Source organism: Hylobates moloch, unplaced genomic scaffold, assembly GCF_009828535.3.
Source record: "Hylobates moloch isolate HMO894 unplaced genomic scaffold, HMol_V3 SCAFFOLD_6, whole genome shotgun sequence".
Lineage (NCBI taxonomy): Eukaryota > Metazoa > Chordata > Mammalia > Primates > Hylobatidae > Hylobates > Hylobates moloch.
In genome coordinates, this window is record NW_026652281.1 from 83052423 (window position 1) to 83079340 (window position 26918).

Consider the following 26918-nt stretch of genomic DNA (forward strand, 5'->3'; position numbering starts at 1 on the left):
TGAAAGCGCCATTCTTCTGTGTCTGTTGGTTGAGTTTCAAGTCTAAGGGCAAAACATTAAATATGGGGGGTAGAGGTCCTTAAAGAGTCTAAAACAACCTTGATGCCTGGTCGATATCTCCCTCCTTGACCTACCCTGTCCTCAGCAAACCAGGAATGTGGTTTCTGTGCAGCACTGGCATTCTCAGGGCCACCACCTGCCCACCTGCACTGAGCACCCCTCTGCTCAGCCACTAGGGCTGGGCTCCCTGGCCACCGAAACGGTCCTGGATAGGCCTAGTGGGGTAAAGGCAAGCCAAGGAGGATGCTCTGTTCCCTCTGACAGGTGAGAAAAGGGCTTCAGAAAGTCACCTGGTAAGAAATGTCAGCCCCAGGGCTGAGGTGGAATGAAGGTGTCAGCAGCATTTGCTGCATCAAGGTCCTGGAGACAGAGAGCCCTGCAGCTCCTGGCATCCCAGTGCAAAGAGCCCACAGAGGCCCCTGCAGAAGGAAGTGCCTGGAGAGCCCTTTGGGGCCTCCCCCATTCTGTCTGCATTTCATCTTCTCAAGCGGGCATCACCATGTCAATTTGAACAATCGGAGCAGGGAGAAACAGAAGGAGAGCCCTTTGTTGGGAGAAGCAGGGCATGATTCAGCTTGGGGTTCTCACTTTCATTTGCTGTTTTTGTTTTTGTTTTTACTTCTATTTACTTATTATTTTTCCAAACAGACCAGGATACTAGGCACTATCATGTGGCTTGCAGATTGTGGGGAGGTGTGGAGTGGAGCAGGACTCAGCTCAGACCTACTTGGGGTCGTCCACCTCTAGCCTCATGAAAACCCTGGCCTGGGGCTTTGGGCCACACCCTGATGTACTAGAAGTCACAGTGAAGCAGGAGTTCAGCAGGCCTGCTTTCACAAGATACAGGTCACAAAGTCCCCGTTGATAAGGCAGGAGATAGTAAAGAAGCTAGCCAAAACAGTTTACAGTTTACAAAACCTGGACAGTTTACAAATGCCATAGCAATGACTGGAAGCCACCCCATATGGTCGAAAGAGGGAAGAACCCAAGGGGCTCTCCAGGCACTTCCTTCTGCAGGGGCCTCTGTGGACTCTTTGCACTGGGATGCCAGGAGCTGCAGGGCTCAGTCCCAGGAATTGCCCACTCCTTTCCCAGAAAATTCATGAATAACCCACCCCTTCTTTAATACATGATCAAGAAATAATCATGAAAATAGCCAACCAGCAGCCCTTGGAGCTGCTCTAACTATGCAGTAGCCACTCTTTTATTTCTTTCTTTTTTTTTTTTTTTTACAGCTTATTTTATAATAGTATTTTATTAAGGAATTAATTTACATATACTAAAATCACAAATCTAAACATGAGGAATGTTGACAAATGTATGCAGCTACATAACCATCATCCAGATCAAAATACAAAACATTTCAATCACCCCAGAAAATTTCCTCAGGCCCCTTTTCCATTCAATTTGAATTCCCCGCCCTCACTCTAAGCAGCCACTGTTCTGGTATCTATCATCAAATGCTAGTTTTGCCTGGAAGTGGCTTTAATATAAAAGTAATTAGATAGTATGTTATGTCTGGCTTGTTTTGCTCAACTTAATGTTTTTGAGATTCATACAGGTTGTTGCATATATCAGCAGTCCTTTTTTAAATGAAGAGTATTCCACTGACTATATTGCAGTTTGTCTATCCATTTTCCTATGGATGGAAATTTGACTGTTTACAATTTTGTGCTATTATGAATAAAGCTGCTATGAGCAGTCATTTTTCTGAGGTATATATCTAGGAATGAAATGGCTGAATCATAAGATAGTGCAGGACAGTGCTCTAGGTGTCCTTGGACAAACTCAACTGTCCCCTCTTTCTCACTTGTACTTCTCAAGAATAACTGTACTGTGTGCTGGGAATGTAACATCCTGGACTAAGTGACTCTGAGAAACACTGTGACTTTACAGATGAAATAATCTACAAAGAATCATATATTTTCTTGTTAATCATATACAATTTGCCACAGATACTATATTTTCAGTGACTTCTATGAAAATGTTTGTTGTTGAAATGTATGCATGACATCTTAAAAAAATTGATATTTATTTTTTGTTTATCTTAAAAGGTATAGAGAAAAAATGATTGGTATGGTTATCTATTACTCCTGTATATCACATTTCTCTATTAGCCACAGGTCTGATTCCGGTTGTTTCCATTCTTTTCCAAGCAGTGTGTTAAAATTGAAAGGCTTGAAGTATTCTAGGCGATGGAAATCAGGTTTTTGTCCTTGTTGCAGTTCATGCTGAGGTACAGGGTAAAGAGCTTCATAACTTCGTTGATCTTCTGATCCATGAATTGCAAATGAATTGAATTTTGTCACATTTGGTGGAAAATAACTCCAAGGGAGATAAGCTTTGCCTTCCCATTTTGTCTCTCCTCTGGACACTCTGAATGATAAAGGAAGTTCTTGTTTCCACACATTTCTTCTTCCAGAAAGTAAAAGCACTAAATGCTGTCCGTGGGGACAAAGTTCAACTTCTAAATACTGCTCAGTTATATCATTCAAGAAAAATGCTTCCACAACTTCACAATCCCACAGTTCATTGAAAGGTTTTCCTGGTTCTCCAAGTGGGGCTGGAGGATCGTTGAAAAATGGAGCACTAATGTCCATCATCACTCCTCTGTCACCTGGATTCAGCCTGATAAATACTGGCTCGTGCTTCACTGGAAAACCATCCCAAGTGTGTTCAATTTTAAAATCCATCTGAAGACTCTTCTTGAGATGACCAAATCCAAACCCAGAACTCCTCCAGAGGTACAGCCTTGGTGGGAGATTCTGAAGACGCCAGTCTGGCTTCTACCCCTAGCCGCAGGAACCTGCATCCTTTACTTAGTCCACAAAGGCTTAGTATATTAGTAACCCAAAGATAGTGAGGGCATTTAAACTGTGTATTTCATTCTCTACTCACGTTTGCATTTTGGTTTTTGTTTGTTTGTTTTAAAAAGGTTGGGCCTCATCGCCTGGAGACACTGTCCCACCAGTTTGGCCGCCGCGCCAAGCCGGTGTTTCAGCCCGCTGTTTTCCAGGTTCTCCTTTTATTTCTTTACTTTCTTAATAAACCTACTTTCACTTCACTTTGTCAGCTCACTCTTGAATTTCTTCCTGTGTGAAGGCAAGAACTCATGTGGCCTCTCAGGGCCGAACCCTGATTATGGGGTTCACGCTGTGACAAGAGGACCAAGGGCATGTTCGTAGGGCTTCTTCAGGACAAGCCTTCACATTGTCACAGATTTGCTGCAGAGACAGGAAAACCTCAAAAGATGCTTTTCAAACAGAAAGACAGAAAAAGGAGAGGATACAAAACAGCAATGTGCAATTGAGTCATTGAACGTCTGTGCAAACTAACCAATAAACCAACCCTGACAACCTCCCTCAACTGCTTTCGACACAGTTATTATGCTTAATATATTTATTGTAACATTCTTGTCATGTTTGGCTTTTGCAAACTGGGTGAGTTGTCATCTTGTGGATTTGTTTAACTTCAAGGTAGCTAAACTACGATTAGCTGGGAAGTTAGTCTTTTTATTCATTTGCTTTTACTGTCACATTCCCCCACAGGAAAAGAAAGAAAGTTAGAAATTTATTTTTATGGGTGGTTTTTATTTTTTAAAATATTTTCCTGTCTGTTTCTTCATAGTCCTCTCCAGAAAAAAAAAGAAATAGTGCATTTTATGTGAGGTGATGCTCTTAGACAGTGGGAATGAGGGTAGAGCTTGGGGCTTCTGGAAATCTCCTTTCTTCTGAGACCAGTGTGCATGATAGATACACATGAAACAAAGAATAAAGGAACAGCAGGAAAATGTGCCACTATTGTGGTTACAGCTTTGAGGCAACACATAAAAGTGCCAACCAGACACAGGTAGCAACAGATGTATCAATCACCAAAAAAAAAAAAAAAGTTAAATTAAATCAAGTGAAAAATTTCAAATGAAGTAACTGTTCAATGAAAAGGAAAAAAAATAAAAATCACATCTGCTTATATGGCAATGAAACATGAAAGATTCTGCTAAACATTTATGTTGAAAATTAAGATGGAGGTAATCTATGCACACTCATCCAAAAATAGAAAAGGAATTAGTGGACCAATGCCAATGTTAATTTTGAAAACCTCAAAAAGAAGAAAATTAAGATATGGTTGATAGGTTCTCTACAATATAGCAAGAAAACTCTGCCCAAATTCTAAAAGACACAAAGTCTACTCAATTTAAAAACAAATGGCACGTTTCTGTTTCTTAAAAGACATACGCATAATCTGTGAGTGCATGTTCTACTTTAGGGACCATTTGAATTAAGATCCTCAAGTTCTTATGAATGTTTTAGAAATATGTACAGTAAATGAACAAAGCCCATAGTTATTTAAGGATAACATTTAAGATTATTTACTAAATCTTTAATACTAAAATAATAGTACATGCCATCCAGTCATAATCAAAAAAGCCAAGGTGATTATGGAGTATTGAGGCTGAAAAGAGCTAGATCTAAACCAACCTATTCTGGACTTCACTGTCAAGGAAAAGAATTGAGAGGAAAATTTTCAAAAAATACTTATACTTGTGAGATTGGTGATGGGAAACAATCTGTGAAATATTGCCATTTCTCTGGAGTAAAAATGTTAAATGATTCGTTAGCACGATGTTCCTTTCTCTTCACACTCAGAGCTTTCTGATTTGCTCCTCATATCTCAGGCATGCTGAGGCTATAATGTCTTTCCGTCTACCTTAGGTTTACTATTTTAAAATTGATTTTTGATGTTGTGAACATGAATTGTGTATTAATACAGGAGAATGGGGTGTGTATTTCTGAAAGTCCAGAGTTGTAGGGGCAAAGAAGAGATTTCTGGAGTCTCCTGCATGCCTGCTTACAGAGGTTTCCTTCCTGATATTGTCAACTTCTAGAATTCTTGCTCTGGCTCCATTTTAAAGCCCTGAGCACAGTTAAATGTCTTTTCCTGACCCTCATTTATACTACCATGAGGCTCCTTTGTAACATGAAATGTGCAATGTGACCAATTGTTGGCTGCCCAAATAAACATACATTAGAACTTTTCACTCTGGCCTCCTATACTGAAACATCATTCACATTTAGTAAAGGAAGGGGCACTCTGTTAAACTCACCACACTCTTTACTTTATGGAGTCATATAGAGATATTCCACTAAGTCCTTTTGCTTGATCCCATAGAGACCATCCTATGAAAACTGAATTAATATGAAAGCAGGTAGAGTGAATATTCATTAAAGTCATTTACAACAACATCCAATAGTGTCTCCAAGTGGAACAGATATTTAGAGACCAATTTGGCAGGAGATAGGATGGGGAAAGAGAGTGGCTGATGCATGCTGAGAAGTAGTAGGAACAATCCAGTTTTTAAAATATTGTTCTTCTTGTTAAGAGTCTGTTTATCAGGTTAAACACAGTCAAGTGATCACTCAGTTGAGTCTAATAATTCAGTAACTGAGAACAGATGGAGAATACATGGATATGTGTCTGTGTGTACACTCACATGCAAAATCAGTTGCCCTGACTTTATCTTACTTACATCAATCTATCTACTGATTTTGATAGGAAGAATATGTATTTTAGATACCTCAAGAATATCTCCTGAAATACTTCCATATTCTTGCCTTTTGAAGAATCTTTTTAAAGGAAGAAAAATAATTATTAGCAAAGAATCCACATTCCCAATGGCTCCATTTTCATCTCCTTAATCCAGTGTTAAAATTCATGGCTTGGGAAAAGTGGGATGTTTACAATGCCTATCAATACCATTGATCTATACCATTAGTTTTAATAGCCCGTTCACTTGAACAGTTTCTAAGTATGTGGTAAAAGAAACTAAACTAAAATAATAATGCATTGTATTTGAAAACATCGGTATCCTGTACACAAAACTTTCATAAGTAGTTCTTCCTAGATTGAAACTAGAGCTAATCCATTTCCAAAATCATCTATATTTTTCTGAAGACACACAAAAAAGGTTGCTACAGATAATTGCCATAGGCTGCAAATATTCTAATTCATCCAATATTTCTCTCTTGCTGCATGTTGTATAGATAAATATAATGCATCAATATTAGGATAGCATATATTTTATTAAATGTTAATGCAGAATTCTAAATTTTCTAGCATTCACAGAAAAGCAAGCTACTGATAATAAGTAGTATTTAAAGAGAAATCTTATCTACTACAATGAATTGAGAAATCCAGGATATTAAGACCACAAAAATGATTGTTTAGATTATTTAATTATAGCATAACAGGCTTTTCTGCTGATAATGTTATAATTATGTTTTAATAACCCAATCTCAACCAACATAACTAAAGCACAAATGATGAGCACAAAAATCCATCTCATTTGTAGCTCAGACTTGTAATTCAAATTTAATTTCTCTATTAGTAATTTAGTCTGATTTTTATAATTCATTAGAATAAGTCAATAACTGACTTAGAAATCACTTCTGATTTTAAGTATTTTTCCACAGAAACATTAACAATACCACAAGCATTAAAATGTTGAGAAATATTTGTATATGATGATGTCAGTGGACGTTCCTTTCCTCAGCTAATAAATTCTAGTATGAACTTTTCAGATCTGTACACAAAAATGGATCATAAAAATATAATCATGGCAGAAACTACGTGGCAATTTTATGAATGTGGAGAAAGAGTTCAAATAGTACTTTAGTACTGTACTGTGTCCATGCAAAGCTTCATTCAAACAAACAAAAACAATACTGAATTTATTATGTTAAAATCTTTAAGGACACTCTGGTAGATGAGATCATTTTCCTGCATTTGTTCACACTCTCTCCTATCTCCATCTCTAAGGGACAGATATAATTCCCCACTCCTTGACTTTGATCCTTGCTGTGTAACTTTGCTTAAGCTAAAGGGGTATCTTAGAGGATTTAAGGCAACAGAAGCCTGGCATGTTTTTGCACAGGCAGGTTGCACTCCTGACTTTTGCCACAACAACATGCTTCAAGTACCCGGGAGGGCTGAGGAGGATAACAAATACATGGAACAGATCTGGACACCAGCTGCAGCTTCAAGCCAATGCTAGCCAAGCCCAGCCTAGATCAGCTGAACTGCGTCTGACCAGACGTGCATGAACAAGGAAGGCAACGCCGTGGACCTGGGCCAGATGAGCAGCTTCTACATTGGCCTGGGTTCCCGCCTCCACTGCAACATCTTCTCCTACGACTACTCTGGCTACGGCGCTAGCTCGGGCAGGCCCTCCAAGACGAACCTCTACGCCGACATCAAAGCCGCCTGGCAGGCCCTGCGCACCAGGTGAGGGCGGCCCCCGGGGGCAGCTCAGCCTGGGCACACCCGAGAGGGGACCAGGCCGGGGGCCGGGGGGAGGGCCGGGCGTCCCTGAAAGGAAGGTGGGCGGCCTTGCAGGAGGGGAGCCACAGTGGACGCATGCGGCCAGAAAGCCGGACAGGTGAGCTCGGGCGTGCGGGTGCCGCCTCCACATGGCTGAGGTGTGGCCACGTGGTTCCCCCCCACACCCTGGCCTGTGGAACCAGGCTCCCTGGGATCCCCTGGCCTGAGGACAGGAAGGGGGCTAAGCTTGTCACAGGGGCGTGGGCGCCACCTGGCGGCAGGGGATGGATGGTGTCTGGGGGTCTGTGCACGTGTGGCTGGGAGCCCATGGGCCGAGGCAGCACTTGGGGCCAGGTGAGGCGAGGCTGCTGCATCGAGGTCCCGAGGCCTGGCCCATGAGGCCTTGTGGCTGTAGACTTGGCCATCCCGGGGCAGGGCCTGCAGGGTCAGGTGCAGACCAGCAGCACACACCCAAGGTCTGGGCCAGACTCGATTCCAGATGGAGCCCTCCTAATCATCCAGGTCCCCAGCCCTGCACTTGCCTGGGCCCTTCACCGGTGTTTGAGCACCGCCCGGGCCAGTCCTGCTCTGGGCTAGCAGACCGGCGTGGGCCTCTGGAGGCCTTTCTTGCTCGCCACTCTCTGGGGCTGCCTCCTCCTGGCCCTGCCCCACGCTGGTCTGACCCGCTCCTGCAGGGGCTAGGCGCAGCTCTGAGAAGTCAGAGGCCCTGGGGAGGTGGGGTCTTCGTTGCCTTGGCGATATCCCAGGCAGTCCCTGCTGTGGGCCTGGGAGCTGGGTCCCCTGGCACCACCCCGGCTCTGGGGCTCTCCTGGCAGTGTGGGGCGTCGACACCAAGCACCACTTCATGCGGTTTCCTCGGCCCCTCCTGTCTCTGCTGCCCAGGCACTGGCACAGTCACACCCGCCATGGCCAGCTCTGAGCTCTGTCTGCTAGGCCATCTGTCCTGCTGCCACTTTGTCCTGCATGAACCTTGGCCCAGAGCCGTGAGGGGGAGTCCAGAGCGGGCCCAGGGCCTCCACTGGGGATGTGTCTTGTTTGATTGTCTGAGTGGTGACATCCAGGTGGCAGCTGGGGGCTCCTGTCTGGAGCAGATGACAGGGCTGGGCTGGCTCAGCACACTACTGTCCATGGCTGCCAGAGAGCAGGCCAGGGAGGCTGAGGCAGAGCTAGGGCCACAGGCACAAGCCAGGCAGCATCCTTTGGGGCATGGGTGAGTAGTGAGCTGTGGAGTGCTGCCAGGAGGCTGGGATTCCAGGCCAGGGAGGGGGACAGCCCAGCTGGTGGAGTCTGAATGCCAGGCAGATGGGACGCACACCTGCCCATGCTCCTGCCTCGCAAGAGGGCATCTGCCTGGGATCAGAGCCTGGAGCATGTGGGAGGAGAGTTCTGGGGTCCCGGCATCGGCAGGTTGGCAGATGGGTCCTGTGTGGTTGGGACTGGGCATGAGGAAGTCTTGGGACTGGTGCTAGATCAGCTGGGCCAGGGGCCGCACACCAGTGACCTGTGGGTAGGGGTGGCCCTGGGTGGGAGCTGGTGGTGCTGAGGTGGCTGAGGACTTGTCCACTCCCAAGGGAAGGCGCTGGTGGGAGGAGTTGCTGCCCCCGCAGCCGCCACCCTCTATGTTGACCTGGGTTGGGCTGGCACCTCACTGGGCATGGGATTCTGAGAGTCCAAAATTGGGTGGAGACATCTGGGGACACAGCTGCCTGCATTCTTCATGGCCAAGGGGGTAGGCAAGGGCTGCAGGGAGGAAGAGTGTACCCTGTCCCGGCCAGTGCACCAGGAACGGCTTTCTAACCTGGGCAGGAAGGCGTGAAGCATTCAGGATGTGTGGGGCACACAGTTCCCAGTGTGTGCCTAGGGGTGACCAGGAGGAGGGGAGGCGCCAGGGCTTCCCCTACCCTAGCCCGATGGGAGGGGGACACCCTAGCCAGGATCTGCTAGCAGATCCTGGCTAGGAAACGCCAGTGAATCGTAGTGCCTGGGAACGGGACCAGGCCGCCAGCTCCGCCCACCGCTGCGGTGTTGGGGGATTAGGGGTGGCCCTTGGGACTGGTGTGGAGCCTGGGCCTGACCCACTGACTTGGCTGAGCAGGGAGACTGGAGAGTCGCATCCGGAGCTAGACCCGGGGACGCCCCCTGGCGGGAGGTGTGCGCGCGCGTTGGAGGCCTAGATCGACCCCGCTCCGGTGCCGCCAGGTAAGGCATCAGCCCGGACAGCATCATCCTGTATGGGCAGAGCATCGGCACGGTGCCCACCGTGGACCTGGCCTCGCGCTACGAGTCCGCCGCGGTGGTAGTGCACTACCTGCTCACCTTGGGTCTGAGCGTCGCCTTCCGGACACCAAGAAGACCTACTGCTTCGATGCCTTCCCCAAGTGAGCAGGCTGGGGCGGGGACGGGGTCGGGGGTGGGGACGGGGACGGGGACGGGGACGGGGGCAGGGCGGGGCGGGGCCCCGGCCGGGCGAGGTCTCACCTGCCCACGCCCCTCCCGCAGAATCGAGGTGTCCAAGATCACGTCGCCCGTGCTCATCATCCACGGCACGAAAGACGAGGTGATCGACTTCTCGCACTGGCTGGCGCTCTAGGAGCGCTGCCCCAAGGCGTGGAGCCGCTGTGGGTGGAGGGCGCAGGGCACAAAGACATCCAGCTCTACAGCCAGTACCTGGAGCGCCCGCGCCGCTTCATCTCCCAGGAGCTGCCCAGCCAGAGCGCCTAGCGGCCACCAGGGCCCGAACCGGACGGACCTCAGCAATAAAGAGGCCTCCGGACCTCACCCCGCGCCGGCCCCCCAGGGACTGAATGTGGACCCCCGGGCGGCCCGGGGGACCCCGCCCCGACCCAGGGGCCGTGGATAATGTACAGGCAACAGAGCTATGCACTCCTTTCCTTTTGGAAGCAAGAAGAAAAATCGTGAAAACGGAAATTAAAGATTTAAATTTAAAAAAAAAACACAATGTTTATTAATATACTCCAAAGGTTTTTTTTTTTTTTTTTTTGAGACGGAGTCTCACTCTGTCGCCCAGGTCGGAGTGTAGTGGCGCGATCTCAGCTTACTGCAACCTCCGCCTCCCAGGTTCAAGCGATTCTCCTGCCTCAGCCTCCTGAGTAGCTGGGACAGGCGCGTGCCACCATGCCCAGCTAATTTTTTGTATTTTTAGTAGTTACGGGGTTTCACCGTGTTAGCCAGGATGGTCTCAATCTCCCAACCTCGTGATCCGCCCGCCTGGACCTCCCAAAGTGCTGGGATTACGGGCGTGAGCCACCATGCCCGGCAGTTTTGCATAGATTTTTTAATGCAGAATCATTGTGGCAATGGGTAATGGCTACCAAGGTGCCATCGTTCAACAATCCTGTTATTCAGTCATCACATCTACTATGTTTAAGCCATAATATCTTCTAAAATGAATTATAACTATATTCTAATTGAAGTAAACGGTATCACAATATTTCACTAAGTAATCTCTGCTAGTTCAGTCTCTATTTCATCTCAATGGAATGCCTTCTGAGTTCCTATAATTGTGACTAATTCTCTAAGACGACATCAGAAATATCGCTATCAACTATGAAACCTACAAAGGGGATTCCTGTTTTTCCTTTTTATTATAGAGATGCTTTTTTGTTTGTTTTCTGCAAACAAGCATGGTCTTAATCAATTTTGTATGCCCAAACCTAGGAGAGCCCCTGATTCATAATGAGACCTCAATAAGATTTGTTGAATAAAGTGAAAATATTATTTTCAGCTTTTCCTCACCACTTTCTTCAAAACAGACTAGTTCATAACTGAAATAGGCATTGTTTCTAGAAAACATCACTCCAACTGATCCCCTCGTTTAATCATTTTTGTACTCCCTGAATCTATCATAATACCTGGCACATAGTGGGTAAGTAATCAATATTTGTTCACTGAACTAATGGAAGGATGAGTGAATGAAACAATACAGGCATTTTAAAATTATACTTCAAGATTGAAAGCATATTACTTGTCATTAGAGTGATTTTAAACAGTTATGTTAAGTATATGATAATTAAGAAGATTTACTTTCCTGCTTCATTTAAATTTTAAATACAGTGATCAAGGTAATTATGATTTTCATTCATTTATTCAATAAATGTACATTTAATTTTTTTATCTCACATGATAGGTTGATACTGGTCAAAGACATTACAATGGTATTATACATAAAGATTTGTTTTAAATTTACAATATCTTGTTTTAAATTTACAATATCTTGTGAATCCACAAAGTTTATTTACAGGTTGGGAAATATACTTTTTAAAATGTCAGATAATGATATTTTTATTTTCTATATTACCTTCTTCTTATTATTATTTTTGATACAAGATCTCACTATGTCACCCACGCTGGAATGCAGTGGCATAATCGTGGCTCACCACAACCTTAACCTCCCAGGCCCAGGTGATCCTCCTACCTCAGCCTCCTGAGTTGCTAGGACTACAGGTGCCTGCCACCTTGCCCGGCTAACTTTTTACTTTTTTTTTTTTCGGTAGAGATGAGTTTTCACCACTGTTGCCCAGGCTGGTCTTGAACTCCTGGGCTCAAGCAAAATGCCAGCCTTGGCCTCCCAAAGTGTTAGGATTACAGGCATGAGCCACCACTGTGGGGCAGATAATGACAGTTTTTCAAGAATTGGTGAAACATTGTCCTTCAATGAATTAGTGCAGAAGCATGAAAAAAAATCTATTATGACCAAATCTGTGAAACAGACATTGAAATTAGTATTCTAATAAGGCTTTTGTGCTTTTTGATGATATAAAATAATTTTGCTATGACAATACAGTTACTTAAATGAGAAGTATCAATAACTTGCTTTGATACATTTGTGATATGTTTCACTTATTTTTTTAAGAAGGGAAATTATTAAATTTAAACTATATATGTAAAGAGTGCACATCAAATATTTTAAAACCCTGAAGAATTAGGTCTTCATTTTAATAATTATTAAGTGTCTTAAGAACGTATTTATTTTCTAGAAATGTTGAGCCTCTTCTTGGGTAATGTGATTCTTTTAAAAATTTGAAAGGATTCCTTTTTACATTAAAAATGAATGTATACAATAGGAAGTTACCAGGATAAAGTGAATTTAGCAGCTATCTTGCTTTGTTATATGTGTTATAAATTAAAATTATATTTTCATAATTAAAAGCCAAGCTCATTTGCTTTTATGAGACTAAGAGAAAAGGAGTATTAAATGAAGTTAAATTAGATTTTACCATCTTTTTAATAAGTTTCAGGCCTGATTTGATAACATATTCCCAGATACATAATTTAAAAATGATCTTTTGGCTGGGCGCGGTGGCTCACGCCTGTAATCCCAGCATTTTGGGAGGCCGAGGCGGGCAGATCAGGAGGTCAGGAGATCGAGACCATCCTGGTTAACATGGTGAAACCCCATCTCTACTAAAAATACAAAAAATCAGCTGGGCGTGCTGGCCGGCGCCTGTAGTCCCAGCTACTCGGGAGGCTGAGGCAGGAGAATAGCGTGAACCCGGGAGGCGGAGCTTGCAGTGAGCCGAGATCGCGCCACTGCACTCCAGCCTGGGCGACAGAGCGAGGAGTCTCAAAAATAAATAAATAAGTAAATAAATAAATAAATAAGAATTTAGTGAGAGCTGGTTATAGTTTGGAACCTCATTTGTGAAATAAAGCATATTTCAAAATATTTTAAGCAGAAATACATTTAAGTTTTAGCCTATAAATTACCAGAATTTGTCCTAGTCACCTAAATAAAAAATATAAAAGTTCTACATTTTAATGTCCTTTCAACACCTTATGACCAGAAAACCCAGCAGATAAACAGCTCAAGTCTTCATGGGAAATGATAACATATAAGATCAACAGCATTGGCATAAATAAATTTTTATCCAACACAAAACAATTACATACGCTTTAATCAAAAAGAAATTACCAATGGCCAACCCCAATCCCACTACTTTCAAAAAAAAGTCCTCAAACTTTCCAGTTGAATGTACACTGATGGAAATGGTTATTTTAGGCAGACAATTTATTTTTTTAAATGAAATGTCTAATAGGGAAGTCAGTGCATTACACTACCCATTCCAGAAAGCAGCCATCCATTGAATTTACTCAAACTAATTGCTGAATTAGATGACCATGGAAAGTTATTGAGGGCGTATCCAGCACTTTCTTCTGAACCAAAACTAAATCTGTTTTAGTCGCTACTGCATTGCTATTCAAAATCAAGAACTGTGGAATCTCTCTGGAATATTAGTATCACAAGCCTGGGGAGGTGACAATGTCATGTAATGGAGTTGTGGGGAAAGGAGTCAGAGTGTTGTGGCAATTCCCCGACCAAGGGAAAGAGTCTGTAGAAGTTCATAGAATCAGCTGACATGCTATGGTCAAAGAACTCACAATTAGCAATTGACCAATCAATTATGATTAATTCATTCTGTATGACTATTATAGGCTATTAAAAATAGGAAAGGGTGTTTCTAAAATGTATTTCATAACAAGTGATTTAATGATAAAAGCTTGGACAGTTTTCAGAATTCAAAAATTCTGAGATACTAATATCTTTAAAAACTCCTGTCAGTGTGTGTGTGTGTGTGTGTGTGTGTGTGTGTAAACACTACCTGGGTAATCATCTATTGAGATTTAAATTAGAACATTTTCTCAGTGTATCACAGTTCTAAAGGTACTATTTATTATATTGGTATCCTAGGAACAGAGTGAAAACAGGCAAAGAGGTAATTTAGCACAGTGTTTTTCTACTAAAATCAGAGTGTCTCTCATCTCTGCCTGAATCCACTACATTGTGATTACTGAAATACATATTATAGAATATCTACTTATTTTGTAGATTTAGGCAATGATTATGATTATTGCTTTTCTCACATCTAAAAATCAAATTTATATTATACATGAAGACATTTTGTAAAGAAGTTTTGGTCTCTATAAAAATGAATGCTTAATAGAAAAGTAATATTATTTTATGTTATTTGAATTGTTAGGTTTAAGAAAATAAAATGTTTTTTAAATCTGTTACTTTTAACAACACTGTAACATTTATTGGTTTTGCAATAAAATAAATCCAGAAAATTGCTGTGATATTTATTACTTTTTATGTTTCTTATTGAAAGTAGGTCAATTAATTTCTAAGCAATGGGGCATAATTGTCAACTAACAGTGCTCAAGCAGTTAGGATTTTAACTGCTGACATTATTTTCTTTGAAAAATGATAGATGTCATTTAGTGTTTAAAGATAAATTGCTGCATAACTGTGACTTTTTTGCTGATAACTTTGCCATAAGCAAATATAATATGACCAAGAAGTTTCAAAGTAAGTTTACTAGGTGAGCAAATCTAAATTTAAAAGGCTCTCGTATTTCCTCAACCAGATATACTAAGATCAACCAAATGTTGTTTTCAATCTATAATATTAAAGGGCAATTGAGTCTGACTCAAACATCTGAAAAAGTTAATGTTAACACTTAGGAATATGTCTCCCTGTAGGAAAATTTTCACTGGCCATGGGCTATACCACATTTATCACAGGTCATTTTCAAAGGGACAAATATTGCCTATTTCAGAAACAGGTCTGGAATGCAGGAAACTGCTGGAAAGTAAGTGAGAGTTTGCACAATGGCTGACCTGGAGGAAGATGTCAGTCACAGATGGAAAAGGGAGGTGCATGACTCCCCTCTGTTGCCAAGGTTCCCATTCTCAATTCAGAAGGATTTACAGAGGGGGTGAAGGAATATTGAAGTTTCTGAGATATTCCTTAAGGACAAAGCTATAATCCAGTTAACTATTTACATCAGATCTCAGCTTTTTTTTTTTTTTTTTTTTGAGGAGGGTGCGGAGGGGATGTGTGCAGAACATACATATAGGGCTTGTCCTAAAGGATGAAATAAAATTGTGTATGCTATGACCTCTCTAGGAAGCCTCTAAACTTTTCTTATAAATTGTCTTCTAACTAAAATATTTTTTGGTCGTCCTTGGAATACTCCCAGGTGACACACAGCTCAGGCTAACATTTCTACAGGACTGCTACCTTGATCTCTAGAGAGTCCAATGATGTTCCATACCAATATGTCTCAGAGTCACTGCCAAGCTTCCACCCACACCCTTAACACGCAGAGAAAGCTGACACTTTCTGTTAGCTATAATTTTCCTTGAGAAAAACGTGGCAATATGTATTAAAATACAATTATTAGTTTCAATATGTAGAATGTATTACAAGAAAAAAAAGATGCCAAAAACATTTTATGTCTGCTGATGTTCCTATTAGTCTTTATTATCATGAAAAACTGGGCACAACCTAAATATCCAACTTTAGGTGACTGGGTGAAGTAAAACTGTAATCTTTCCATATGATAGAATAATATGCCAGCACTAACAACCAGATAGCAGGATATTTAATGCCATGGTAAGGTATTTGTTTTGTGTGGTCAGGTGAGCAGCTCAGATCATAAAATCAAATTTAAAAAAAAGTATGATGTTTTATATGTATAATTAAGTATAGAAAGCCTAGTGGTTCTTTACATAAGTTTTTCTTTTTTAAAATGTTTATTATAAAATGTTTTATCCATTCATAGATTTTTGCAGTACAATTTTTTTTTATGATTCCATTGTCTTATAGTCTCCACTAATAGTTTTTGTGTGAATTTATACTCTAAAGGAAAGGTGACAACCTTATACGATCTCAGAGCTTAAGTACTATCCACATGCTGATGCTTACAAACATACACTTCCAGTTGTGTGGTCTCCCTGAGTTCTGCGCATCCCTCTTGGGTATCTAATAAGCATCTCACAGTTAACAAAACCACTGATTTCTAACCAATCCTAGGGACCCTCTGCCAGGCCTGCTCCTCTCTCAGAGCTCCTTTTCTCACTTAGTGACACTATCATCCCACCAAACCTCGCTATCATCTTTCTTCTACCTCACAAATTTCCAATCCATTAACAAATCCCAATAACCCCACTTCCAATATTTCTCTAAATCTATGCACTTCTCAGCTTATCCACTCTTATTATTCTAGTTCCAATTATGTGGTCTTCTGTCTGTATTACTTTCTTTTTTCATTCTTGCATGCAGGGTCCATTTTTCATAGTGAAGTCCTCATAAAACATAGATTAAATTGTATCAGCTTCTGCTTATAGTTTTTATTTATTTATTAAATTTGTGATGTATTTTTATTTATTTATTTATTTATTTTGAGACAGAGTCTTGCTCTGTCACCCAGGCTGGAGTGCAGTGGTGCAATCTTGGCTCACTGCAAGCTCTGACTCCTGGGTTCAGGCGATTCTTCTTCCTCAGCCTCCCGAGTAGCTGGGATTACAGGTATGTGCCACCAAGCTCAGCTAATTTTTGTATTTTTAGTAGAGATGAGGTTTCACCATGTTGTCCAGGCAGGTCTCAAACTCCTGACTTCAGGAGATCTGCCCACCTCAGCCTCCCAAAGTGCTGAGATTACAGGCATGAGCCACTGCGCCCAGCTAGCTCTGCTTACAGTTTGTAAATGACTTCTTAGTCTACTTAGGAGAAAATATAAACTCTTTACCAGAGTCTACTGGACTCCTCAAAACATGATGTATGTTTATCTCTTCCCTTTAGCTCACCCCGTTTTAGCCGACTGGCCTTCTGTTCTCTGAGTAAAATAAGTTTATTCCTACCACAGGGCCTTTATACCTGCTTTGCCTTCTGCCCCAGACACAGTCCTCACAGGTTTTCCCATGACTCTTTTCTTCTCCTTATTCAGTATCAACCCAAACATCTCCCCCGAGTGGCTTTCACCAGCACATTCTTCTTAAATATCTTTCCTTACCTCATCCTGTTTGGTTTTGTTTATAACAGGTGTCAGCTACAATACTGGTTTTATTTGTTTGTTTATTTACTTTTTTCTTACAATGGAAAGCCCATAAAAGCAGGGTTGTGTCTGCTTTATTCACAACTTTAACCTCAGTGCCTGTACAGAACCAGGACCATACTAGAAACTCAATGAGCATTTGTTGAGTATTTTGAATGAATTAATTATTAAAACATTAAAAAGTGATATTTTCCAAGTAAAAATCTTTTTCTACTTCTTTAATGACTCTAATTGCAGACAATTCAAGGTAGAAATGAGGTTCATATCAATGGCAGGCCGAGAAAGGTTTTTTTGGCTGAGCATATGCAGGCAATTTTTGCTATTGTAGCTGATTTACTTCCATGTACTTTAATACAGGTATGTCCCTATTGTGAGAGATGGCATTTTCATAGTACAAAGGTGAAAAGTAAACTTAATATTATAATAAAAAATAAAGTAAATTTTATACAAACACTAAGAGGTGATCATCTAAATCTACAGTTTAGAATCTGAAACTTCTTCCTATGTTGACATCTTCCATGGCCCTACTCCTAAATTAATAAATTCTGACTTACAGAAGGCTATTTTCTGAATCCTTTCATAGCTGACATTGTGGTGGGTGCTGTTAGCCATCCCTTGATATTGACAGTACAATGGCCATCCCTGCCAGGGCACGTGTACATTATCAGTAGTCAAAAGTTTGGCAAAGTAGGCCAGGCATGGTGGCTCATGCCTGTAATCCCAGCATTTTGGGGAGGCCAAGGCAGGTGGATCACCTGAGGTTGGGAGTTCGAGACCAGCCTGAGCAACCTGGAGAAACCCCATCTCCACTTAAAATACAAAAAAAAATAGCCAGGCCGTGATGGCACATGCCTGTAATCCCAGCTACTCTGTAGGCTGAGGCAGGAGAATCGCCTGAATCCAGGAGGCAGAGGTTGCAGTGAGCCCAGATTGCACCATTGCACTCCAGCCTGGGCAACAAGAGCAAAACTCCATCTCAAAAAAAAAAAGGTCTGCTAGAATGATAAGATAGAAAATTAGATTTTTTTAGAGGAGAGCAGTTTATGAAAGAGCATACTCTTAGACACTAAAGGTGAGTGTTTCAGTGACACCTGTGCAAGATAGGACTTTCTGCTCTCCTCTATAAAAATCTAAATTTCTATCATATAATTCTAGCAGACCTTAAAAGGATAGACCTCAAAGGTAGCATCGCATTTGATATTCTCTTGCAACCCCAGAATGAAACTTAAGCATGAATAATTGGAGATCTGCACACTTCCATAAAGAATAAAGAATGGGACTCAAGTTCACACAGAAACTAAAAAAGAAAGGCAGGATGACTTCCCTCTGCCACCTTGAAAAGGCTTTGAAACCTAAAAAACAAGAAATGGGGAGGGGGGTTGCTGAATGTGTAATAAATATCTGAACCCTCCTCCTAAGTGTTTTTATAATCCTTTCTATCTTGTGTATCTATGTGTTCCTCCGTGAATGTGTTTTCTTATAACTGCACTTCTTATGGAACCGCTCAATCCTTATTATCTGTAACAGGGTTTCTGTTCTGCTTTCATCTTGTATATATCTTAGAAAAACAATCTGAACAAATGTCCAGTTAATATGTATATTTATGTATTTATAAATTATATGTATGTGCTATTGCACTAATATATTACATATTTTATATACCTTACTACAACCAAAGAAATATAAAAGAATGAGATAGAATAACTATATACTTAAGGTCTAGTTTTTCTTCCTCTACCCTCTGTGGAATGCTTACCCCACTTAAGAAACCCCTAAGATTTCACCGTGTCCTCACGGTGAGATTGTACTCACTCCTCAATGAGAGGAGCTGATTAATGTTAAAGCTCTTTTGGTTTTATTATCAATTATGCACTTGAATTTTCAAATAATCTAGCTGTACATATTATACTACGGTGGACGATACTGTGAGGTACCAACTGGACCAGCTCAGCAGAGGCTGGGAGGTTTAACTCATCAGTAGTCATGATACCACTTTTCTCTTAGACTTTTCCAGTAGAATTTATTTTTGGTTTTGCCAGCCAGGGTGAGAGCTCTGTTTTCTATAGGTATCAATGGTAGAATAAGCATTGTTACCTTGCAGAAGGGAGAAGTCTATGGTATTGGACACCAACCCCCAAGTCCCTCTTACATATCCTCTCCTTGAGATATAGGGACTCTTGTGAAAATTGGAAACCCAGGAACTGGCTCTGCATAAACTTAAGCTTTGTCTTTGCAGAACAGTTATGAGAAGCCTACTACTGACTCTGAAATACGTTGTATGCAATAAAAACTCTGTACTATTTAGGTATTGTTTCTGACCCATGATACTAGAAATAAGCATCAACTACCCATACAAAGTTTTGCTTAGGAAAAATGAAGTATATTCAAATATAAATTTTTATAAAATGACTATTAACTAAAAAACAATAGCCTTTCTTTCCCCAAACATCATTAGATGCAGAATGGAGGATAATATTTACAACATGCAACATAATGTTTGGTTCTAATTAATAGATTATTTCAATGAAATATTATTTTGATAAATATGTTCACGCTTCATTTGCCATGTATTAAAAACAGCAATACACATTCACTTGATGAAAAATATTATTGAAGATAAAACAGAAGTATTTCATAAACAACCATTAGGTAGATTATAAGATAACATATGAAAGGTGATATAGGAAATAAATATTAGAAATACATATTCTTCATCTATGACCTAACTTGTATTGAAATGCTGCAAAAACCTTCAGAGCAACATTCAGAGAATTACCTGAAAGATAACTCTGGCATCTTCTATGGTCTTATATGTGTTTTCTTTAATGGTGACAGTGATTCCCATGTTCAAACTTATTCACCGAGGACAACGCATGTCCTGAGATTCTCATTATTGAAATGCTGAGGCTGAGGCTCGCTTTTCACGTATACAGATTGTCCAACATTAAAATACCACTGCATATTGACTGCATACAAAAATCATTAAACTAAATCTTTCCAAAAGTCCTGATGCAAATAATGTGTTACAATATTTTAGGTAGGATTATCTGATAGGATTAACAAATTTATCAAGTATAACAGAAAGTAACCACTTATTATTTATTATTGGCTATACCAAAAAATATAGGATCAGGACTTACCTGAATAACATGCTTCAGTTTATCAATAATCTAATTTATCACAGGATCAGTTCTTTTGACTTTGACTTCAGGAGTTCCAGACTGGGCTTTGATTCCATTTCCAACCACACACTGAGTATAGCTAGCAAAGGGAAATGTGAAAGATACATGACTTAGTACCTGATCCGAGTATTATCTGCCACAGCTATCTGAACATAGTTGAGGTCAGAATTTCCTCCTTTAGAGAATACACCAATGTATTTTTTTCTTGGAACAGAAACTGGCACAGCTTAATGTTTTTCCAGGTAAAATGCTAAAATGCTTATCGTGCCTTTAGATCATTCTAAAAATAATGTTATTCTCTCAATGGACCCAACCAAAAATTACTTGTTTTTTTAATACTACTTAATATGCTACAAAGAGTTAACGTACATCTCACTTTGTTACCAGTTCTTGCTGAAGTATACATATGTCTGTACCCCTATTGTCTGGGTCAGCTTATTTTATGCAGTCCCAATCTTATTTTTTAAATATTAGGCTAGTATATGTGTGTGTGTGTATATATATAGAATATATATAGAATTATATATAGAATATATATGGAGAATATATAGAGAACATATATATAGAATATATAGAGAATAAATATATAGAACATATAGAGGATATATATATAGAATATATGTAGAGAATATATAGGATATATATAGAGAGAATATATATAGGATATATAGAGAGAGTGTATATACATAGAACACATATAGAGAGAATATATATACACACACACATCATATATATTTCCTAATTAGGTCCTTCAAGAAATAAGTGATTAAACTTTTTAATAATGATAGTATCAACTGGACATAATAAAAATAATATTATTAATAAACTCTTTGATTTTTAAAATAACCTTGAACCCACTTTTTGTAGGCATAGAGGGGCTTAGAGATAAGAATGTCAGTATCCATTAGGGATTTGGCAGTATACACCAATAACAAATAGTAGAAAGAAAACAGTTATATCTATTTTGTTAAAGTATAATAATATTTTTTATTTTAGAAAAATAAAATTATACATATAGTATAACTATATATAATATATAATATATAAAAATATATATAAGTGTACAAGTCAATATCATAAACTATAACTCTACAAATTAAAATCATCAAATTTATAAGCAACTAAAATATGTAAAGTATTTCCTAAGTAGAGGAAACAACTCGCTTTCACCTAGGTTCACCTAAACAAAGATCTGGTAAATCATGTGGTATGTAAAAGGGTCATTTCACAGGTGGTGAAAGCCATTTGAAATTTCACTACCTTCCCCAAATTACAATCATATGTCAACTTAGAATTAATAAAAATATTTAAATTCATTAGTCACAAAGATGTCTTAAATGCATGCTATATTCCAAGTCCTGTATGAGGTCTTTAGGATTATAAGAAGGTGCAAGACTCAATTTTTGTCCTCATAATGCTCATTACTTAACCAAGAATATATTAATTAACTCATTCATTTGTATGTTTATTCATTACATTTTATTACATTTAAAAAATACCATAGATTTCAGCCATACAAATACCCTTGTTTGCCTGACAGAATAGTGAAATATAAACACAACTGAACCGTTAAAATACAACATTATGAAAGTAGCTGGAAGGAACTGCACGTGCCAAGTGTGAGGAAAGATAAGACAAGTAGTAGATATTCTGGATATAGAGAAGACCGTTTGGACTCAGACACTAGGGAAAAACTAAAGGAGAAGTTATAACTTGAGGTAGCCTTGGATGTATTGAGGTAGGAAGAGGACATCTATGGTATGGTTAATGAGAACTTCAGGGCAAAGGATGTCATCCCATCAAGAAAAACAGCAAAGGTATGTGAGCAAGGCAGTCAGGGAGAACAGACCTCTATTTACAAAGCAGAGAATACAAACAGTGGAAAGCAATGGATAGAGGGCCACACCCTGAAGATTCCACCCTGAATGTTGAAGACTCTCCACTGAGTGATACAATGGGTTCTGGAAATTGGTAAGGGGAAAGTTGGCAGGCGGGTGAGGGATAAAAAAGTTACATGTTTGGTACAATGTACACTACTCTGGTGACAGGTGCAATAAAATCTCAGACTTCACCACTATACAAATTATCCACATTACCTAAACCACTTGTGCTCCAAAAGCTATTGAAATAAGACATTTAAAAAATTAAAACAAAACACTATCATCTGAGTAATTTGTTTGCTTACATTAAATATCATAATACTTTTCAGCAAAAAAAATTATCTCTTTAATGTAACTTTCATTCCCTATATTTGAGCAGAGTACTGCACTATCCATAAACACCCTCTAAATTTTCTACAGTAATGGAAAAAATCTTTGAAAAAAATAAAAGAAAGTTCTATGTTTGAGAATATGGCTATATGAAAGGGGTTTCAAGAAATATATCCAGTTCTTCCCAAGACGATGTACTTTCAGTGACCAGTTTTAAGAAGTAGAACAGGCCAGGCGCAGTGGCTTACGCCCGTAATCACAGCACTTTGGGAGGCCGAGGCTGGCAGATCACGAGGTCAGGAGATCAAGATCATCCTGGCTAACACGGTGAAACCCAGTCTCTACTAAAAATACAAAAACTTAGCCGGGCGTGGTGGCAGGCGCCTGTAGTCCCAGCTACTGGGAAGGCTGAGGCAGGAGAATGGTGTGAACCCAGGAGGAGGAGCTTGCAGTGAGCCAAGATCGCGTCACCGCACTCCAGCCTGGGTGACAGAGTGAGACTCTGTCTCAAAAAAAAAAAAAAAAGTGGATAGAACATTTCCTAACTAGGTCCTTCAAGTAATAATAAGTGATTAAACTTTTTGATAATGATAATATCATTTGGACATGACAAAAATAATATTAATAAATCTTTTGATTTTAAAAATAACCTTGAACCCACTTCTTTTTGTGGGCGTGTGGGGAGCTTAGAGTTAACAATTCCAGTGTCCGTTAGGGATTTGGCAGTATACATCAGTAACAAATAGTAGAAGGAAAATAATTATACCTGTGTGTCATATATATATATATATATATACATATATATATATATATATAGAGAGAGAGAGAGAGAAACCATTTCTTAAATTATCTGTAGCACTGCTATGTTATTCTTTACTCTCCCAATACCCCAAGTAGATTGCACATGTGGCTCTTTTATTAATGTGTTGAATATTCATAATGATAATGAATATATGAATAAATAAATTGATAAGTTCATAACTATGATTTAGACATTGCTTTAATCTATCTAGAGATTTCAATTCATGATAAATATCTTTTAGTGACCATGAGTAAGAAACTCATAGACCTTCATTAGAGGAATGCAAATCTAAACCACAATGAGATACAATCTCACTCCAGTTAGAATGGCAATCCTTAAAAAGTCAGGGAACAACAGATGCTGGAGAGGTTGTGGTAAAATAGGAATGCTTTTACACTGTTGGTGGCAGTGTAAATTAGTTCAACCATTGTGGAAGACAGTGTGGCAATTCCTCAAGGATCTAGAACTAGAAATAGCATTTGACCCAGCAATCCCATTACTGGCCATATACCCAAAGGATTATAAATCATTCTACAAATGCACACGTATGTTTATTGTGGCACTATTCACAATAGCAAAGACTTGGAATCAACCCAAATGCCCATCAGTGATACACTGGATTAAGAAAATGTGGCACATATACACCATACAATACTATGCAGCCTTAAAAAAGGATGAGTTCATGTCCTTTGCAGGGACATAGATGAAGCTGGAAACCATCATTTTCAGCAAACTATCACAAGATCAGAAAACCAAAGGCTGCATGTTCTCACTCATAAGTGGGAGTTGAACAATGAGAACACATGGACACAGGGAAGGGATCATCACACACTGAGGCCTGTCGGGGGTAGGGGAGAGGGGAGGGATAACATTAGGAGAAATACCTAATGTAGGTGACGAGTTGATGGGTGCAGCAAACCACCATGGCACGCATATACCTATGTAACAAAACTGTAAGTTCTGCACATGTAACCCAGAGCTTAAAGTATAATTTAAATAAATAAATAAATAAAAAATAAATAAACTCATAGACCTCAAAGTATGGGAAGCCTAACTGCCTACGGCCACTTGCTGCTTCACTCTAAAATCTGTTTCTGCATCTGCCCCTCAGTCAATGACTGTGGGCCACAGGGTGGCTAATGCAGATCCCTCTTTAGGAGACACAGGGCTTCTCTGAGGACCAGTCTTGGCTCAGTATTCCCTGAAGCCTTTTCTTACCCTTCCTTAGACTGTACATTACGCTCCAATGCTTCCACTCAACCTTCCTTTCCTCTTTCCTTCATTCTAGGTCAGACTTGCCTCATAGCTGAGAGCTCTTCCAGGCTTACTCAACTTCCCCTCCATTTTCTCTCATAGGGATTTCCCTTAATAAAATCCTCTTGTGTTTAACTCATTTTCAACATCTACCTCTTGGAGGACCTGGACTAACCCACCACATAATATTTGTATTATAATTACTTCCATCCTACAGGTTGAGAATCTGGGATCTGGAGAAGTTAATTTACTTAAGTTACTCAAGTAAGGCCACACAATGTATATAAAGTGTGCTGCAAGGAGTTAAACCCAGGGAACGTGCACTCCAAAATAAAACCATCAATAAGTATGAATCCTGAAACCAACTAATAAAAGGTAAAGATACAATTAGCTTGATGCAAAATGTTATTTTTTTCTCTAATTACATTTTGTAAAGTTTTACTGTTTGTAATTAAGAAGGGATGAATGATTTTCATCAAAACTCTCCTCAACAAGCCGGGTGTGGTGGCATGCACTTGTAGTCCCAGCTACTCAGGAAGCAGAGGCAGGGGAATCACATGAGCCCAGGAGATTAAGGCTGCAGTGAACTGTGATTACATCTCATTGACCATGTGACCATGAGTATAAAACTCATAGACCTCAAGCCTGGGAGACAGAGCAAGACTCTGTCTTAAAAAGTAAAACTAAGCAAAACAAAACAATCCTCCTCAACAAATGGTTGCATATAACCAGCTAAACAGTAATATAACAGCTGTTGGCAGGGTGAGAAGAAGCTATCAGCCTGTAGGTTTGTCATACTGTTTTTCTCTTTCTCCAGAAACACAGATACAATATAGGCAATGAAAACTGAGACTCATCTCTTAATTTCAGTTAAGCTATTAATTGATTTACATCATTTACTTACAGGCCAGAAAAGTTTCTTTCAAATGGCAGGAATGTTGTTTCACGTTAATCTAAGGAATTGCTTACCTTTTGTTTTTGTTCTTAATGATCACAGTTACTAATACAGTAAAATAATATTTAGATAAAATACATTAGAATTATAGCTGATCAAAAATCTCATTCCAAGCTGTTATATTATTGACAATCTCATGATCACTCTTCTTATGAATCATGTAAATAAGGAAAAATTCTGCAAAGTAGACACACATTACTTCAAATGAAATATGATTTAATAAAATCAGTTATTCTTTGCCAATTTTGTAATGTTCAAAATAACCACAATTGAAATAGTGATACATACACATCAGAACAGTTCAAATGAAGATGAGAAATGATACCAAATGTTGGCAGAGATGTGAAGCAACTGGAACTCTCTCCCATTGTGGATGGAAATGTAAACTGATGGACACCACCATTTTCCATGTATGCTAAATCTAATCATATTCTATGACCCTGAGCGTATACCCAGCAATATTTACCAAAAGACAAATACATGAATGCTCAGAGAAGCACCGTTCAAAATAACCATGAATTGAACATTATATTTGTATAATGGTATAGTATATAGCAATGAGAACTAACAAATTACAACTATGTGCAAAAAGATCGACAAATCTTATAAACTAAATATTGAATGAAAGAAGCAAGATACAGAACATATTCTATGATATAATTCGCTAAAAATTGTAAAACTAATCAGTTATGTTCCAAATCACCATAAGAGCTACCCTATGAAATAGTGTCTAGAAGAAGTAATAATATAAAATTTCCTGATTTGAGCACTGGATACACAGAAGGGCTAAGTTTGTTTAAAAACAAAAAAAGTATTGAGCTGTACAGTTAAGATTTGGGTATTTTACTGTTTGTATGTATTTTCAGCCTTAGAAAATTACGTTAAAAAGTCTTTATGCTCTTTTTCTTAATATATTTACAATAGACAAATTTTCATTAAGCCACAGTATAAATAAAAAAGACCCACATGGGTATCTTTAACATGGACGAAGTGGTTCTATCATTAAATGAGTACTTTCGGATCCAAGTCTGATATAAAAATTTACTTCCCTGAAGACTTTAACTTTGCATGCATAATTTCTAAATTAAATTTTTTCGTAACAGACTTTTTGAGTTCCCGTCATGAAATTTTAATAAATCATTAATTTCTTCTTTTTCTCTTTAATGCACAAGCAATGGATAAAACATTTCAAAGATCCCTACAGAAATTTCTTCACTTGAAATATTGTTCACATTACAATGAGAAGGATGGAATAAAACA

At 39.7% G+C, this 26918-nt stretch overlaps 1 protein-coding gene and 1 pseudogene across 1 annotated transcript; one reads left to right on the top strand and one right to left on the bottom strand.

Annotated features, from left to right (window-relative positions):
* Nucleotides 1-1387: 1387 nt before the first annotated feature.
* LOC116471213 (UPF0462 protein C4orf33) lies at nucleotides 1388-2989 on the bottom strand. Its single transcript, XM_032157258.2, has one exon. The coding sequence runs from the start codon at nucleotides 2751-2753 to the stop codon at nucleotides 2148-2150; it is 606 nt and encodes a 201-aa protein (XP_032013149.1). The 5' UTR covers nucleotides 2754-2989; the 3' UTR covers nucleotides 1388-2147.
* Nucleotides 2990-7156: 4167 nt separating this feature from the next.
* LOC116470581 (alpha/beta hydrolase domain-containing protein 17A-like) lies at nucleotides 7157-10119 on the top strand (annotated as a pseudogene).
* The last annotated feature ends 16799 nt before the right edge of the window (nucleotides 10120-26918 follow it).

Bases quoted from the DNA above. Each gene is read 5' to 3' on its own strand.
- LOC116471213 (XM_032157258.2), bottom strand. From the start codon at position 2,753: ATGGATTTTAAAATTGAACACACTTGGGATGGTTTTCCAGTGAAGCAC.